Source organism: Arachis stenosperma, chromosome 5 (assembly GCF_014773155.1).
Source record: "Arachis stenosperma cultivar V10309 chromosome 5, arast.V10309.gnm1.PFL2, whole genome shotgun sequence".
Lineage (NCBI taxonomy): Eukaryota > Viridiplantae > Streptophyta > Magnoliopsida > Fabales > Fabaceae > Arachis > Arachis stenosperma.
This window is the reverse complement of record NC_080381.1, coordinates 140,468,281-140,488,392: the sequence shown is the minus strand read 5'-3', so window position 1 is coordinate 140,488,392 and position 20,112 is coordinate 140,468,281. Positions and strand designations below refer to the sequence as shown.

The following is a 20,112-nucleotide window of genomic DNA, read 5'->3' as shown; positions in this document are numbered from 1 at the left end:
ACAGATGTATTTAATTATATAACGTCACATTAACAAAAATAATTACTTTTCACATTAACTATCTGAATAGTCATTTAAAAGACCAAATATAATTGCACGACTGTATAAAATATTTTACATTATCATCAGTCCATCAAAATTATACTCATATAATAATTGAAAATGTGTAGAAGGCAACTAAGCCACAAAGCCCCTCTAATAATCCAATGTGTCTATATAAATTAGGGGTGTAAGGTTATCGAATTGAACCGAAAATGATCGCAAAATTGAATCGAAAATTACAACAAACGACTTAACAACTGAAAAAATCGGTTTTTTGATTTTTCTGATAAAACCGATCGGTTAGGTTCGGTTTTCAGTTGACTCGATAAAAACCGAACCGAACCAAACTGAATAAAAAATATACATCTATTTAAATGTTTTAATTATTTTAACCTTTAACCTAACAATAAAAATCCCCAATCCCTAATCATTTTAATGTTTTACTCTTATTATTTTAATTTATTGGCTATTTTAAACATCTAATTATTGTGATTCATATTTTGCTCATTAGAAATAAAAAATATAAAAAAAACTAACCGAACCAAAACACTGTTGATTCGGTTGTTATAAAAATAGCAAACCGAACGATTATGTATCTGTAAAAACCAAATATATTAGTTCGATTGAGTTTTAATTTAAAACCGAACCAAACCGAACCGACAACACCCTAATATAAATAAGTGTTGCAACTTTTGCTAAAATCACAATTCAGTAGCATACAAAAACAAAATATGGGTAGGGTTATTATTATTAGTAGTGCAAATAGGCTCTTGATTGTTTTGTTGTTTTCCTTATTACTATTTGTTCCCCAAATCAATGGGTCCATGTCCTCAAACAGGAAATTAGGAAGGGCTCCCATAACTGCAAAGGGACTATCCTATGATTTCTATTGGATATCATGCCCTAGGGTTGAAAGAATTATAAGGAAGCATCTTGAAGATGTCTTTGAAAAGGACCCTGGCCAAGCTCCTGGAATTCTTCGTCTCTTCTTCCATGATTGCTTTTCTCAGGTACATATATTATATATCATATTAATAACCTTAATATTAATCTGAGTACTATGTTATTTATATATTAAAATAAATTAAATTACATATGTATTTATATATATAAATACATGATAATTTTGATTTGATATTAATTTTGTATATTTTTATTTTGATATATGCAAATGTATTATTATATATTTGAGAAATTAATCACACACGTAAATAATAATGGGTAATTTAATTATATTTCTAGTGAGTTTATCAATAACAAATTATTTAATTTACATAATATACCTTAACATAAAGCTTTTTTTATTCAAATATTCAACATATGTATGTTAACAATCTGTAAACTAAAGTATTATATAGACTGAAGTGTATTGTCTGAACTCTGAAGCATGAGCGATGATCCAATATTATTAGACCTAAAAAATATAATGAATTAGACGATCATGCATGCACGAATTTATTATTATGCATCGAGTTTTTCGATATATTTGAAGCATTGAGATTAAATCTGATTTAGGTATTGGATAAATTAAAAAATATAAATAAACAGATCAAGATGATTTCATTCACTGAGATCGTTCATATATATTTATAATAAAAATGCTATTTGTATATTAAAACTAACCACTAATGTATTTATATATAAATATATTGTTTATTTTTTTACGTGTATTTATATTATTTCAACATATATTTCATAAACATATAAAATGATGCAAATAATACTATATATAGATGAATTGCTTACTATATATAGCAAACTTGAATTCATATATATTATTATGCCCGGAAATAAATCAGGGATGCGATGCCTCTATATTTTTGAGCGGTGCAAGTGGAGAACAGGACACAGATGAAAACTTTGGACTAAGGGCAGAAGCCATTCAGACCATTGAAAATCTTAGAGCTCTTGTTCGCAAACAGTGCCCTAGGGTTGTCTCTTGCTCTGACATCCTTGTTATTGCAGCTCGCGAAGCTGTTCGCCAGGTATATATTTTAGGTGAATGCTATTATGCTTATTACATTGTATTTAAGTGACTAAAAAGGATAAATAAATAATATTTAATAAATTTTATATAATTTTTTTTTATATTAAATATTTTATTTTTTACTTTAAAAGGTAAGTTAGACAATTTAGACACTATAATAAAAGCACCGTATAGAACTCACTTATATTCTATACGAATCTCTAATTTGATGTGTAATATTTTAAGTGTACTTAATGTAAAAGGTAAATATTTTTTTATGAAAAGTTAATAGTTTATAATAGATAAATAATTTAATAAATTGATTAAATTATTATATAATGATTTTTGACGTTCAATTTTATATGAAAATAACCGCTCATGAATTTTTACTTTAATAGCATAAGTATTTTAGAATATTGGTTAGCGAGAATATTTGATAATGAAAAATAGCTAAAAACAATTAAAATTTGTCTTATTTAATATTTAATATTAAATAAGACAATTTTTTTTGTCGGTCTAAGATTTAGTTTGGTAAAATTTTTACTTTTTAAAATAAGCTTATAATAAAAGATAGTTTTTTAAAAATTGTAACATTTATGTTTGGTAAATCAAATTAAAAATACCTTTCAATAAACACAAGCAACAACAATTACTTTTGTTAAAATAGTTTTTAAAATTAAAAAATACAATAATAGACATAAATACAAGCATTAAATTTAAAAATTACTTAACATATGAGGTTATATTAGACTTTTAAATTTTGAAAAGCACAAATCAATTTTAAAAGGTGAATGCTACCCAACCCCCTCTAAAATAACATGTAAGTTACCCTTCATTACGTGTCACATTGTAATTGGTTCTTATCTTAACCATAGTTGGGTTATTTTATAATTTATTATTCTTAAAATATCAAAGCTCCACTCCCGTTAATTGAAGCACATTCCATTCCTCCATTCTTTGTTTATCACTTCATCACCTGGATTTGGTCCTTCCAAGCACCGTCGTGACAAAAAGCGCTAACGTTATCGCCATGCCCTCCCACACAACCTCTCTTCCCAGTATAGTATAGCCAGTACCTCTTTTTGGCGTGAATCACTGCTTACCCACGTAATTAATGGTTAATTTGGTTATTAAATTTTTTTATTAAAAAAATATATCTTTATTTAATTACGTGATGGAACATATATTTATATGTAAATATATATAAAATTAAGTTATTCAAAATATTTAAAAGTATAATTAAAAATCATGAACATACAAATATAATAATAAATTTGTACTCCAAAAAAATAATATTTTTTTATCATACATATATATTTAAAAATAAATATATTATTAAAATTAATAACAGAAATTTAAAATGATAAAATTCAAATTTTTTACCGTATTTTTTATAGTATTTTTATTTTAATTTTTAATTTATTAGTACTTTATTATTTAATTAATAATTAAACAAATTATTTTATGAAAAATTATTTTTTATATTATATTAGAGAAGACCATATAACAGTTTAAAAAAATTGTATAAATATTTAAGAGATAAATATGAAATACATACCTAAGTAATGTTTAGTTTGGTTATTAATTTTTTTATTAAAATAAATCTTTATTTAATTACACGATAGAACATATATTCATATGTAAAATATAATATAATAACTCTATTTAGAGTACTTAAAAGTATAATTAAATCAGAAAAAATATATTTTTTTGTACATAAATTATTTTAAAAATAATAAATGGTTAAAATTAATAACACAAATTTAAAATGATAAAATCTAACTTTCTTACAAGTATTTTTATAATATTTTTATTCTTTTAATTTTAATTTATTCGTACTTTATTATTTAATTAATAATTAAATTTATCTTCATATATTATTTTTTTTATTATCTTAAAGAAGAGACCAATATAACAGTCTAAAAATAATGTAAAAATAATTAAAAAAATAGATAAATTAAAATTTTTAAATACAAAAGTAAATTATAGATAGATATTTAAGAGAAAAATATGAATACATGCCTAAAATAAATAAAACAGACAAAAATAATTCTCCATTTTTCAATAGTACTCCCATTTTGTCTGTTTTATTTATTTTAGGTATGTATTTCATATTTATCTCTTAAATATTTATATAATTTATTTTTTAAACTGCTATATTGGTCTCTTCTCTAATATAATACAAAAAAAATTTTTCATAAAAATAATTTGTTAATTTTAATTAAATAATAAAGTACTAATAAATTATAAATTAAAAATAAAATACTATAAAAATACGGTAAGAAAGTTAAATTTTATTATTTTAAATTTCTGTTATTAATTTTAATAATATATTTATTTTTAAAAAATATATGTATGATAAAAATATGTTTATTGTTGGAGTACAAATTTTATTATTATATTTGTATGTTCATAATTTTAATTAAACTTTTAAATACTTTGAATAGATTTATTTTATTATATATTTTTACATATAAATATATGTTCCGTCACGTAATTAAATAAAGATATATTTTTTTAATAAAAAATTTAATAACTAAAATTAACCATTAATTAGAGGTTGTGTGGGAAGACAGTAGATGGCGATGACGTTGGTGCTTCTTGTCACGAACGCAACGGTGCTTGGAAGGACCGAATCTAGGTGATGAAGTGATGAACAAAAAATGGAGGAGTGGAATGTGCTTCAATTAACGGGAGTGGAGCTTTGATATTTTAAGAATAATAAATTATAAAATAACTCAACTATGGTTAAGATAAGGACCAATTACAATGTGACACATAATGAAGGGTACTTACATGTTATTTTAGAGGGGGTTGGATAGCATTTACCATTTTAAAAAGTTCTATCTTAGTTGCTTTTAAAAATACCATGATCTTTTAAAAGCTGCAAGCATAAATATATGATCTTTTTTATTTATCAAATAAAAAATTAGAAGTTTAAGCTTTTAAAAAGTACAAGCACCTCTTTAAAAAATTTTACCAAACCAAGCATAATGTTACTGATTTGTTAGTTAATGATGCGTATCTTATACCACACTATACTATGTACACACTAAAATTAGCCACCGGTATATATACATATTAAAATATAAATATACATTAAAAATAAATTAAATTTTACATGTATTTATACATAAATATAATGGTAATTGATTTTGATTTACAAATAGATTTTTTTTTTTTTTTTACCATATCTCACATGCATTTGATGTCTATTATTTTGAACCTTGCATGTTTATTTAGTTTGGAGGCCCTGATTTTGATGTGCCATTGGGAAGAAAAGACAGCAAATTCTTCAACAAATCCTCAGCCGCAAATCTCCCAAAACCTTTCTTCAAAACCGGAGAGCTTGTTAAATCCTTCAGCGATAGAAACTTGGATGCCACAGATTTGGTTGCACTCTCCGGCGCACACACATATGGGGTAAGCCACTGTGGATCACTCTTCAACCGGACCACCGACACACAGCCGCCGATCGATCCGGAGTTCAGGAATGGCCTCGTCGGAAAATGTCCCGACGAGGACAGCCCTGTCCCGATCGACCTAGACATAAGGACACCAAACAAGTTCGACAATATGTATTACATTGATTTGTTGAACCAACAAGGTGTGTTTACCTCGGACCAAGATCTTGCTAGTGATCCTAGGACGAGGGAGATTGTGAACCAGTTTGCTTCTAATCAGAAACTCTTCTTTGACAAGTTTGCTAATGCTTTTGTTAAGGCTTCACAGTTGCAAGTTTTGACTGGGAATGATGTTAACGCTGAGATTCGTAAGACTTGTTTTGCTCCTAATGATGGCTTTTCTTCTTCTTCGTCTTCTGTGCTTCATGAGGTTGTGGATTCGGCTGGGACAAACAACATCTAAGTTGGTTAATAATTATTACTTTCTGTGTGTTGTTAATAAGTACCAAAATTAAAGCTAGTTTGTGTCTTGGTTTATCAATAATTATGTATTGGTAATGTCTAATTTATTTACGGGAGTTTGCAATAATAAATAGAATTTAATTTTAATATATTAATAGAATAAAATAATTTTATATTTATATCTAATTATATAATATCATATCAGAAAAAATAATTACCACCTTTTACATAGATAAGTGAATGATTATCTATAAGAACATATGTAACTGGAGGTTAGAGGAGTGAGAGAGAGCGGGGTGGTGGAGGAGGAAAGGGTGGGCGGTGGAGCAAGGAGGAGAGCAGTAGTAGAGAAATTGAAGGGAGAGATGGGAATGGGCGAGGGAGGGAGGAGAGAGAAACAAGAGGAGCAGTGAGTGTGGAGGTTGGAGTGGTGTAGAGAGAAAGTGAGAGGGACGAGGAATGGAGTCATGTCTTTGGCTATCTCTGTATCTTTCATGCTTTCCATTTCCATCTCTATTTTCATCTTCTTTCTTTTCAAGCCTCCTCCTTGTAGCGTTATAATTTTGCTTACGGTAATAAAAATAAATAAAAAATAAGGTGAAAATTCAAATACAGTTCATTTTACGTAAAGTTGATAGTTAAAAATCGGTTAGATAATTTGACTATAATTTTACGTGAAGTCGACTGCATATGAAATTTTACCGAAAAACAAATATATTTTTTGAGAAGGGTTAGAAGTAGAGGTGGCAAAGCGGACCAGCCCGCTCTAATCCGCTCCGCCCCGCCTAAGTTCGTACTATAAATGGGACAGGCTGTCAATTAAAATGAGTTTAAAATACTAGTATGTCCCATTTTATAGTAGATTGGTGGATCGGCAAGCTAACTCGCCTGATTCTTTTTTTGTTTGAAAAATAAAATTTATTAAAATTAATAAAAAAATAATTTAAAAATTAAATATAAATAAAAAATTGTGAAATTATAATATAAATTTATTATTATTATTTTTTTAAAAATTTTTAACTTCAATAAAATTGTTCAAAATAATATTTATCAATATAACCATTTTTATTTTAAAAAATAAGTCACATAATTTAAACATATATACAAAATTGTAAAATAAAGTTAATAACTAAAATAAAAATAAAAATAAAAAATAAAAAAAGTGTTTGAAAATTATATAATTATTAATTTTGTAATAATAATAACTTTTTTATTTAATAAAAAAGAAAAAAATCATTGACCCGACAGTCAGCCCGCTCCACCCCGACAAAATCCGCAAATTTAGTGATACAGGTCTAGTAGATTTTTTTAATTTGACGGATTCTAAAATATAGCCCAACTCGCCCTTTTTAACCGATTATGCAGATCGATCCGATATGTTCGACTCATTTTGCCACTCCTAGTTAGATGGTTAGTAAATTTTGTGATTTGTAGTCATTAATTAGTTATCGTTAATGTTTTTAATAATATAAAATTATATCTAATAATATAAAATTACTCACTTTTTTTTACCAGTTATATACTAACTAAATTTTAATAAAAATACTAATCCCTAAACTTTCTCATAATTTTTTTTTTATCAAAACATGAAGATTTCTCATTTATTTGCTACTTGTGTAAAGTAGATGTGTTATAAGCTTCGCTATATATCTTTTACTTTGGCAGGTTTAGACAACAATCAAGTGCGTCTCCAAGTATTTCAGTGTCTCGATTCACACCTCAATGTTACAAGGATGAGGTTATCACAAAGCAAAGCAATGGAATCATGATACGATGGAGTGGATAATTAGGCTTCAATGAGTGAATGGACTGAAAACTCAGGGTCTCTTATTTGATGATTGGATCAAAATGACAGCAGTGACCAAGAACGTTAGTTTTTTTTTTAATATATTATTAAGATAAGTTCTTAAAAAATTTTGTCTTCCAATGTTTTTGTCTCAAAATAATTTTATTACAAAATATCGTATGCAAAATTTTTTAGGTACAAATATCTTTCAATTTGACAAGTTAAAAATTAATTCGTTGTGGATTTTAACTCTGTTTAAGAGTCTGTCATTGGCTAATAGATTATCATATACATAAAATTGATTCAAATCTCAATATTTATTTAAGCGAACGAGTGAGCTAACCATTTAGATGACTCAATTAGTGAAATAATTTTTTTTATCGTGGCATTATATTGGGTTTAAGAGGATAATGAAAGTTTTTATTCTTTTCTTTTTTTTACTAAGGGGCCAGGCCCATAAAAAGAAACAAAAACACCAAAACGCAAAAAGGTTTATTTCATATGACTTTGCTGGATTTTTTGTCTTGGGCTAAACAAGGCGAAAGCAATACTACACAAGCCTCTAATGTTGGATTGTATTGGGCTCATTGTATAGTTGTTGTCTTCGGCCATTCGGCTTCCTACGAAAATCGATCCAAATACAAAAAGTATAGGCCTACTGGGACATTTGGATTGTTCTTTTATTTAGGGCTTTATAGAGTTGCTGTGTAATAATTATGTTGATTAGGGTTATGTGTCAATAGATTATAGATATATTATATGAGGGTCTTGTATAAAAACATCCTACGCAGTTTCAAGTTTTCAAAGTTATATAGAAGCTTTTCTTTGAGGAAACCGTCATTTTAGTTCTAAAACATACAATTTTTAACAAATCATGAAAAAAAATGATTACACTTGTCTTAAAATTTTTCTATTATTCCTTTAAACAGGTATAATTGAATTATTTATATATTAGAAAAAATTAACAGTATAAGTAATAGATTTAATCAATAATAGGTTTTCTTAAGCAACTGATTAATTGCAAGTTTGCAACAAGATTATTCAACAGGTTACACACAAGATATCATATATGATAATATGACAAAGAGATTAGAATTGTTATTCTTATAGCATTATTATGACAGGTAATACAAGTTGAATGGTAGTATTATTACAAAATATCCTATTACAAAAGATCCTATGCAAAATAAATAGTTAGAGACCTAATCAAATATATAGATGTTGTGCACTATTAATAATTCACACTTACTCTCAAGTACTAGTTTCTCAAGATTTATTCAATTATTTTCATTCATGCTAGAAACATATAGCTTAACTTTATTAATTTATCACAAGTTGGTCACACCTATAATTCAATGTTAGAAACATATAGCTTAGCTATTTTATATACGTAAAATTTTTTTATAAATCTCACCATAGGAACATTAACCAAGTCAAAGTTCCGTGAAGCAATACATTCAAATTCAAGAACTACTGAAATTATTACTGAAGCAATCTTTTCCCCTCAAAAACTCAAATGAAAATGTGAAAGAAAAGTATCACAATACTTTAAATGGAAATAATAGTTAAAGCTAAAAATAATAACAGTCCAGCTTAATTAACAAGATCGGTTGAAACTGATAAACAATCACATAAAATATATATGCACAAATGAGTGATACATACTGTTTTTTTGTCTATTTTATTAAACAACCATTGTAAAACAAAAAAAATCTAAACTTATATAAAAATATTAGAGTATAAAAATATTATAGACTCCTTTGGCACCTGCAGGAGCATAGTCTACATTCCGTCTCTCTTGGCAAACTCACAATTACATGGTTCAACTTCGACATGATTAACATTATTACACTCATGGTTGTATAGGCATATTATATTACACCTTTTTAATACGTTTTTGCAGTTGTATCTCCGAAAACATTTTGTTTTATACATACAAATAAAAATATTAAAATATCTCTTTCTCTTTTTTGACTGCTCCAACATTAGTGAATTTTATGTAAACAAGTAAAAAATGTATAATTCAATTTATAAAGTATTTTATATAATTTTTTTAAAAAATAAAAAAATATAACAATCCAAAGATAAAATCAGTATATATAAATTTATACATTTTATATATTAAGATAATAAAATTTTAATAATTAAATTTAATAAATATTATATCATATTTATTTTAAAATAAATTATTTTAAAATAAAAATAACATTATATAATATAAAAAATATTAATTAAAATATAAAAATATAATATGATATCATTAATTTTACTCTAAAACATATATTTTTATTATAAAAAATAATTTCAAATCAAAGCGAATCAGAATCACCTAAAAACATAACTCGAATCTAACTTTAAAATGAAATTATAAATATAAGAAAATATAATCCATGTTGAACATTTCTAAATGAATGCTATATACATTTTTTGTGCAATCAATGGATATGCACCAAGAAAACGTTCAGCACAGATTTTCAATCTTCCCCATTTGGGTTTCATTTAGGTAGGTTGCAGTTTTTTTTAAAATAGATTCAATTTTTTTTAATTAAATGTATAAAAATATAATGCTTATCTATCCAATTAAATTTTTTTGAGAATGACTGCTATTATCAAAATAGGAGTAATCTTGTTATAATATAAATTCATGCAAAGACAATGAAAAAAATCATATAATTTTGAATGATTGGTAGGTAAATAGTAGACATACTATTTCATTGATTATTACAATTAGCATTTTTTTTAAGATCTTAGAAAAAATATTAAAAAATATAAATATAAATCAAAATTATTAGTAGTTTGAGAAATAGTTTTTATTTCGCATACATAAGAGTATCACTAATGTATTTGTATATAAAAATATATAGATGGTTTAATTTTTTTTAACGTATATTTGTATTCTAACATGTATTATACTGGTCGCTGACTTTTGGTGTCTAATTTTAATATACATCTAGTATAGTCATATTCGAATACTATTTAGGAGAAGAAATTGACACTTGTTTAAGTGAGCTAACACTTGATCAACTCAAATTGATTTAAGGATGTTAATGGGGTAGAGCCGGTGTGGGGGATGCCTCCCTGCTTCCCATCCCCGCCCTCAGATTTGCTCCCATTTCCGTCTCCATTTTTCACCATGGGAAAATATTGTTCCCTATCCCCATTTTCCACAGGGATCTATTCTCCTGGAGGACCCCATTTCCTATTTATCTGATAGTTCTAACTAATTATTAATTTCTATATGAATAGAGCTGCAAGTATCTATTCTATACAAAAACAGCAATAGTTTATACAAAAGGTCTAAATGACACGATGGTGACTTATTTCAAAATAAGCAGGGGGGACACAACGACGAGCCAGAGGACAAAGCCGTGGACGAGGTGAGAGTCGCGGCAACAGAGAGGAGAATGGACACGATGGTAGAGTTACGAAAAGGAACGACGCAAATAGAAAGCACGACGCGGTGAGAGTGATGACACGGTGATGTGTGACGATGTAGTGAGAAAGGAGAGTGGTGAGGGAGTGTGTGTAGGGATGTCAATGGCCCGCCCCCAGAATTAATCCCCGTCCCTGCCCCGTTTCCCGCCATGGGGGAATAATTGTCCCCATCCCCGTTCTCCGCGTTCCCTACATTTTCCGCGGGACCCTATTCCCCATCTCCCTATGTCTAACATTCATATGGAAATTATAATAAAAAAATATCAAAAAATTAAAAAACAAACTACAAAATATTATTACAAACACACAAACATATCTTATCCAAGATTATAAGTCCGGAAATATAACATAGCAAATCATAGTCTATAAAATAAAATCTTGAAAAATAAGGTTAGGGTTTTTCAATGAGTGAAATTACTAAATGATGAGTTTGGAAAACTCCAAAATTAATATGATGATGATCAAACATTATTAAATTAATTAATTACAAAATTATTAATTTAAATTTTGATGCACATATGTTGATTAATAATTTTGTTGCTTGCAGACTTAGCAATTGGGCATAAAGAAATTTAGAGCCCAAAAAATATTGGCAAAATATTTAACCTTGTGCAAAAATTCTATCTAATATGTGGCTAAATTATTTTATTAGGTAACATAAATTGGACCAAAAATTTTTTGTACAGCCCAAAATCATTGTGATTGAAAGTCCAACATTATGGTCCGAATTGAAAGAAGAAAGAAAGTGGAGCATGTGGTTTCTATTACCCATTTGCCTTGGTAGAATCCAAATTTTAATTGATTGAAAAGCATGCTTTCTACGGATACCATTCTCAATGGGTTATGGAATTCAAATTTTGATTAGCCTTAGTAACATGAGAGAGAATACTTACATTGATTTTATTGCTATTATTGCTTTACACGTTACAAGGCATGGGTAATGTAAACTTAACTCATTTTAATTTCTTCTTTAATTCCATTGAAAGCTTTTCTCTGTTCTCTCTTCTCTCTCTTTTGGTCATGTCTAGCAGGAAAAGAGGGTTGAAGCAAGCTATCAAAAAAAAATTACAGAGAAGCTATGTGCAAGCAAGAGGCTAAGGTGATGATGGCCTTAGCAAAAAGAAGATATACAGTATGGTATGACTGAGATCTTTTCCACAAATGGTAAGATGTGGTGAAGTAGTCTCAAGATCACCATGCCTAGAAATGGTGGAAGATCTGTTTCGGTCAGAGTAGAAGATCCCTGGGATATGGCTCGTCTCTACTTTTGTTCATCCATCACAGGAGGTAGCTACTGTAGCTACGTCGGAAAGAAGCAAAAGCTAGAGCAGATGGAGCTGTCAAGGATCAAGGGTTCATCAAGAGTCAGAAATCCTTCTTGGGGATCAAGTCAAGATGGAAGGCTCAGATTGATGAAGCTTGATGAGTTGGGATGAGAGTGAGGTAATTGCATGTTGGTTTTTGCATATGGTTTCCTCTCTCTTTTCTCTGTCCGAACCAGTTTGATGATTGAAGAAGAAGAAGTTGGCTCGGTTCAACCGTTTCAACCTTGGAGGCTTTCCCTTCTATAATAAGGGTGAACAGTCAAGGCTTGAAGCAAGGAGAAAAAGAGAGTAAGCACAGAGTTCTCATAGCTACCAAAGCTAACAGAAGTTCTTCTCCTTCAATGTTCTTCATTTTGTATTTTCTTTAGTTTTGTCTGTCTTGAGTCTCATGGTGAAAAAGACAAACAACTGTAAGGTTTGTAAGAAAAAGCTAGCGAGCGAAAAAAGGCAGAGGGTACAAAATTAAAGAAAAAAGTCATAGATATCCTAGAGGTCCTTTGTACATCTGTGTTGTGTGTCATGATTCTGTGGGAATCCCATTGCAAGTTGGGTTAGCACTTAGCAGCTGAAAGCTTGGTAGGTAACGAAGTCAAGTTCAGGATTGGGGATAGATTCTGGACTTGTCTCGGATAGGAAGGGTAGTTCCTAGGGAGAATTGGTGTCTGTAATCAAGAGGATTATAGTGAAATTCTATCATTGTTGTGATGGAGACTGGATGTAGGCTGCATTGCACTTGGCAGCTGAACCAGGATACTTCTTGGTGTGATTTTCTCTTTTTCTTCTACTCCATTTCTGATTCTATTGCGTAGGAGACAAAATTGAAAAATATCTCCTGGCTGGTTACGAGACAAAAAAAAATGTCTCTTGACTAGTTACGAGACAAAAAAGAAGAAAAATCTCCTGAAGTTATTTAAAAGGGCAGAAAGTAACTATCAGCAAAAAGGGGCTAAGATTCCACCCCCTTTCTCCTAGCCACTGAATACCATTAATTGGTATCAAAACTTGGTCTCAAAGAGATCAAACTTTACAGCTTGGAGAAAAGATCCTGATGGCAGAGAATAGTGGCACAAACCTGATGGCCTACACGCTGACAGAAGGACAGTCAAGCAACAGACCTCCTCTCTTTAATGGAAAGAACTACACGTATTGGAAGGAAAGAATGAAGATTTTTGTTCAACCAGTAGATTATAGACTTTGGAAGATAATCCAGGAAGGTCCTCAATTTTCAACCACTACAGGAGCTAATGGGGTGGTTTCTCTCAAGAATGAAGCCAGTTGGATAGAAGAAGACAAAAAAAAGGTGGAGCTCAACGCCAAAGCAATCAACTTGCTCAACTGTGCGATCAGCTTCGAGGAGTACCGACGAGTATCAAGATGCACAACAGCAAAGAAAATCTGGGACAAACTTCAAGTCACTCATGAAGGCACTACCCTTGTTAAGAAAACCATGATAGACATGTTGAACAGAGAATATGAAATGTTCTCAATGAAGTAAGGAGAATCAATAGATGATCTGTTTGAAAGATTCAACATCATCGTCAATGGCTTGGATGCTATGGGGATCACATATCCTGAATCTGTGCTTGTGAGGAGAATTTTGAGAAGTCTCACAAAAGAGTGGGAAACTAAGGTAATAGTGATATCTGAGAGTAGTGGTCTTGATTCTATGACTTATGATGATTTGAGAGGGAATTTACTTGCTTTTGAAAACACATATTTGAAAAAAGATACAAAAAGGAAAGGAATAGCTCTTAGTTCTGTTACTAACTCTCTAGATGATGAATCCAGTGATAACTCTTCTAAAAATGAATTTGTTTTGTTTGCCAGTAAATTCAGGAAAATGGTGAAACTGGAGGAAAGAAGCAAAGGAAGCGGCTCAAGGAAACCCAAGAAAGATTTCAGTAAAGTGATATGCTACAACTGCAAAGAGGCTAGGCACTTCAAATCCCATTGCCCTAAGTTGAAGAAGGAGGAGAAGCCAAAGAAGGAAAAGAAGAAAGGTCTGATGGCTTTTTGGGAAGACTTGGAAAATGACTCAGAAGAAGATAAAGAATCAGAAACTAAGTCTCTATCGTGCCTTATGGCAGATCACATTGAACAGGTAGTTTTTCATAACCCTGACACTGAAGATCTTCATCTCATGATTGATCATCTCTCTGAAAAAACCAGATGCTTCCTAAGTGAATACCAAGATCTTGAGTCTCAAATCGAAATTCTTAAAGCTGAAAATGATTTTCTAAAAGAAAAATTGAGAGAAGATGAAACCGCTGTTGATCTTGTTGAAGAAAACTGTAAAACCCGGTTAATTAACGGCTAATTAACTCATACATGAGAATTTATTCTAGAAAGCCCAAAATGTGATTTTTATAGCTAAATGTGATAGAGGAGATTGAGACGAGAATTTCCGTACCAATTTTATAGAAATCGGACCAAGATTGGACCGAACGGGCCAAACTGGGCCAACCGGACCCAAAGTGGGCCCTTGGCCCAACATAACTAAATCAAAACCCTAGTTTTCAGCACTTTCTCTCCTCATTAAACACACACACACTGAAAATGGTGGAGAAGAAGGGAAGAACACTCTCTCAAGTTCTCTCCCTTGGTTGATCTTCAAACCACCATAATTTTTGATCTAGAGCTCCGATTGCCGCACCGTTTATGGCCACGCGTTCACCGCGGAGAGCTCTACAAAACCCATACAATTAATCTTGAGGTAATCCACGTTTTGTTCTTCGAATTTCCAGTTTTGATTTCGAATTTTATGAGCAAAAATGTTGAGATTTTGTGCTCTTTGATGTTATAGGACCCAACCCTCTTGAAGGAGAAGGTTAATCTTGTCTCCTTGGATCTTGGGTGTGGTAAGATTCTCAACCCTAGTGTAATTTGTTGTTCTATGATGTTGGGTATTGAGATGTTGTGTATGGGTATGATGATTGTGGCTTAGGTTGTGTATATGTGAATATTGGAGCTTGATTGGTGATATTGAAAAGCTTGAAAAGGGTTTGGTGGTGAAAAATCTGTTCTTGGAGGTGTTGAGGCCTTGAGAACTTGAGGAAAAGTGGTTTGGAAGTGCTCCGGTTGAGCTTGGAAAATCGGCTAAGGTATGGTCTCGGTTTTTCGTATCTAATATGTAATGTGGTAGGAAATACTTAGGATAGAGACCCTAAGATAGGCATTGAAATGTTGATGTTTTTGAATGGTTGAAATATATGATGTGGTCATATATGTGATGGTAATTATTGATGCCTTGATGGTATGATGTATGAGAAATATGCATGTTGTGATATATGCTTGATGATTGATTATGGTTGAATTGTGGGTGAAACCATGTTGATGGTGCGTATGATATTGATTGTGTACAATGATAGTTAATTGGAATAGGTGTTGTTAAAAATTGGCATGAGGAAGAGTATATGATATGTCAATGTGTTTGAGTTTGAGCCACTTGGGTGAAGTGGGTTAAAATGATGGGATAGTGTTTTTGTGAATTGTGGTAAAGTGTCAACGTGTGAGTTGAGGAGGCTTGATGTTGAATTTGATATATGTTGATTGATTTCAAAGAAAAGGGATGAAATTGGCATGTTTTGATTGATTTTGAAAAGAGTTGAAAATGGCTTGTTTTGAAAATGGCACTTTGTGGTTTTGTATGAAAAACATGGTTTTTGGGCATATTTTGACGGGACATAACTTGGACTACGGATCTTTGTTTTGTGCCAAATTTATTTAAAAATGAAATTGGATCCGGGATGTCCATGCCGTTCGAAGAACGGGTGAAAAACGATTTAAAATGAGAAAGTTACGTCCGTCGGAAGATTGGGGGTTGAATCTGTGAATTCTGCAGCTTTTAACTTAGAAAATTTTTAGCAGAATGATCCCCCACGCGTAGGCGCACTTGGCGCGTACGCGCCGTTCTTCTGGAAAGCGCCATCCACGCGTGAGCGTGGTGTGCACGGGCGCGCCGATGTGCTCCACCCAATGCCCAGCTATTTTCCAGAGAGTTGTGTCAGACTTGTGCCAGTTTTGTGCCTGGGGCACGAGAGCACCCACGCGTACGCATGGCTGATGCGTGCGCGTCGCTTGGCTATTTTTCAACCAACGCGTTAGCGTGCATGACGCATACGCGTCGATGAGTTTTGTGGCCATCTGTTTTCATCCCAAAATTGATTTTTGAGTTTTAAAAGCCAAATCTCATACTTCTAAGCCTCCGATATCACCATTTATGTCTTAAATCATTATGATATGCCTAGCAATGAGAAAGGAAGCTAGGGGATGTGGTAACTTGCGCGTGAAGCAAGAGAAAAATGAATGATCAATGAGGATCAAACATGATTATGTGAGATGCGGAGGATGGTGGTGGAAGTGCTTGCTATGCCATGGGCCGAAGGGCCGTAATTGTTAATGAATTGGCTGGTTATGAATTTAACCGAGAGCCGGATGGCTAGATTATTGCCGTGTTACGGCGGAGCCATGATTATGGCTAAGTATAAATGCATATATGTTGTTGAATGAATTGTGAATGTTGTACTTCCACTGTTGGAGATAAGAGTTTCCCTGGAAGGAAGCAGTGGCTAGCCACCACGTGCTCCAGGTTGAGACTCGAATCTCTTTTGACCCTATGTCGTCAGGGTGGCCGGGCACTGTGAAAGCCCCAGATGAGCTTTGTCGTCAGGACACGAGGTTTCCCTCTGAGGCATGCTGGAGACTTCTGGATCAGCGAAGATCCTTTGTTCTCGGGACTCTGTTTTGGTTTATATGTTTTGCTTAGATACTTTTGTCTCCATTAAATAATACAAACTGTGATGACTCCTCTTATGGGAGATTTTGGAGAATAGGTTTCTTTATTTGTGTCCCTTTGGGTTTCCTTTGGGGTTTTCTTATTTTATCATATGTATATATCGCTATGCTCAGATTGGTTATCTTCGCAGCCGGATTTTGAGTTTTGATATTCCTGTTTTTGACACTCCTTTGTATATATATAATCTCGCGTTGTTTTATCCTTTGTTCGTTACGTTATCGATCGGAGTGTTGCGATTTTTGTTTAACCCTTTTTCTTCAAAGGCTCCTAGTTATAATCAATCATTCATACTACTATACGTACTAAATTTTTATTTTAGAGGTCGTAATACCTTGCCATCTCTGAATTATGACTTAAGCATAAGACTCTGTATGGTAGGGTATTACAAAAACAAGCGGTTGAAAGCTGAAATAAAAGGTTGTGAAAACAGCATTCTGTGGTTGCTTATCTAAATTGTTTTGAAGAAAATGAGAAGCTGCTCAAAGAGGTAAAAAGACTCAAAGAGGACTTAGCCACTTTTGCTCAAAGTTCAGAAAATCTAAATCAACTATTGGCTAGTCAAAAATCTCTTTATAATAAAGCTAGGTTGGGATTTCATAAAACTGAAAAATTTGTTAAAAAATCTTCTTTTGCAAATATGGCATCATCTTCTAATGATGTAAGGTTTCAAAACCCAACAAGCTTTGTAAAAACAGCAACTCATAGATTGTGTAGATTATCCAACCGGAATGGACACTTTCTTATTCAATGTTTCTTTGGTGAAAAAATGATTGGAAATAAAGTTTACAAAGTTGTTTTTGATTATAATGGCTTGGTACAAAGAAGATGGTTTAACGTCAAAGAATCCAAAAAGATTTGGATACTTAAGGTCACTTGAGCTTATTTTGTAGGTGTGCATAGCATCCAAGCGAAAAGACAATATGTGGTACATGGACAGTGAGCGTTCTAGGCATATGACCGGAAAGACAACCTTCTTCATTAAGCTTGATGAGTATGATGGAGGGTTTGTCACTTTCGGTGATAACGGAAAAGGAAAGATAGTGGCCATAGGTAAAGTTGGTAAGAGTTTTTCTTCCTTCATAAATAATGTTTTACCTATTGATGGGCTGAAACACAATTTATTAAGCATTAGCCAATTATGTGATATTGGTTATGAAGTTATTTTTAATAAATTGGATTTGGATTGCTTAGTTATTTGTGAAAATTTTGGGAAAATTTTGTTTGAAACTAAAAGGTGTAACAATGTGTATGGATTGACTCTTGAGGATTTAAAAGATCAAAAGGTAACATGCTTTACATCACTTGAATCTGAAAAATAGCTTTGGCATAAGAAATTGGGTCATGCAAGCATGTACCAAATCTCTAAGCTTATTAAGAAGACCTTAGTGAGAGGAATTCCTAATATCAAATTTGATAAGGATATTACTTGTGATGCTTGTCAACTAGGCAAACAAGTAAAATCATCTTTTAAACCTAAAGATAGAATTTCCACTAAGAAGCCATTAGAAATGTTGTATATTGATCTTTTTGGTCCCACTAGAACTCAAAGTTTAGGATGTAAATATTATGGTTTGGTGGTGGTAGATGACTACTCTAGATTCGGTTGGGTACTCTTCCTAGCTCATAAGAATGATGCTTTTCATGCTTTTTCATCTCTTTGTAAAAGGATCCAAAATGAAAAGGATTTGAAAATTTCCCACTTAAGAAGTGATCACGAAAAAGAATTTGAAAATCAAGATTTTGAAATTTTCTGTGATGATTTTGGAATTGCACACAACTTTTCATGTCCTAGAACTCCTCAACAAAATGGGGTAGTTGAAAGAAGGAATAGAAGCCTTCAAGAAATGACTAGGGCTATGTTTTATGAAAATGATATTCCAAAATTTTTGTGGGCTGAAGCTGTAAATACAGCTTGTTATATTTTGAATAGGACTATCATTTGAAAGGGATTAAAGAAAACTCCTTATGAGCTATGGAAAGGAACCCCACCAAATCTTAAGTATTTCCACATTTTTGGATGCAAATGTTTTATGCTTAACAATAAAGAAAATCTTGAAAAATTTGATCCAAAATCCTATGAAGGAATGTTTGTTGGATACTCTACCACTAGCAAAGTATTTAGAATTTACCTCAAGGAACATAGAACCATAGAGGAATCCGTACATGTGTCCTTTTGTGATTCTAATTCAATTCCCAGTGCCCTCTTAGATGATGATACAGGAAGTGAAGCTGATATGAACCATCAACCAAGCCAAGAAAGTCCTAATGCTGTCCCAAGTAAAGAACCTGTCCGTCTAGATTTGTCTCATCAGGATGGAGGAGAAATTTCAGTTTTGTCTCCTGAACCAGTCAAAGAATCCGGAACAGAACAGTCAACTGAAGCTCATCAAGGCAAAACCTTACTTTGAAGGCCAAGAGAATGGAAGTCCTTGAAGGGTTATCATGATTTTATCATTGGTGATTCTTCCCAAGGCGCAACCACAAGATCCTCAACCAAGAATCAAGCTGAACAAAGCAATGTTGCTTTCATGTCCCAAATGGAGCCTCTCAATGTGAAGCAAGATCTTGAAGACCCCTCTTGAGTAAAAGCCATGGAAAAAGAGCTAGCTCAATTTGACAAGAATGAGGTTTGGACACTTGTACCAAATCCAAATGGTAAGAAGGTAACCGGTACAAAGTGGATCTTTAAAAATAAATTGGGTGAAGATGGTAGTGTTGTTCGTAACAAGGCTAGATTAGTGGCCCAATGTTATGATCAAGAAGAAGGTATTGATTTTGATGAGTCTTTTACTCCGGTAGCAAGAATGGAAGCAATTAGGTTGCTTCTTGCCTATGCTGCCCATAAGGGTTTTAGAATGTTCCAAATAGATGTTAAATGTGCTTTCCTTAATGGCTTT

The 20,112-nt window shown here is 31.7% G+C and overlaps 1 protein-coding gene across 1 annotated transcript; it reads left to right on the top strand.

Moving 5' to 3' along the window:
• Positions 1-805: 805 nt before the first annotated feature.
• LOC130983195 (peroxidase 12) lies at positions 806-5,975 on the top strand. Its single transcript, XM_057907380.1, has 3 exons — positions 806-1,052; positions 1,842-2,027; positions 5,252-5,975. Exons 1-3 carry the CDS (start codon positions 867-869, stop codon positions 5,873-5,875), a joined length of 996 nt encoding a protein of 331 aa, XP_057763363.1. The 5' UTR covers positions 806-866; the 3' UTR covers positions 5,876-5,975.
• Positions 5,976-20,112: the final 14,137 nt, after the last annotated feature.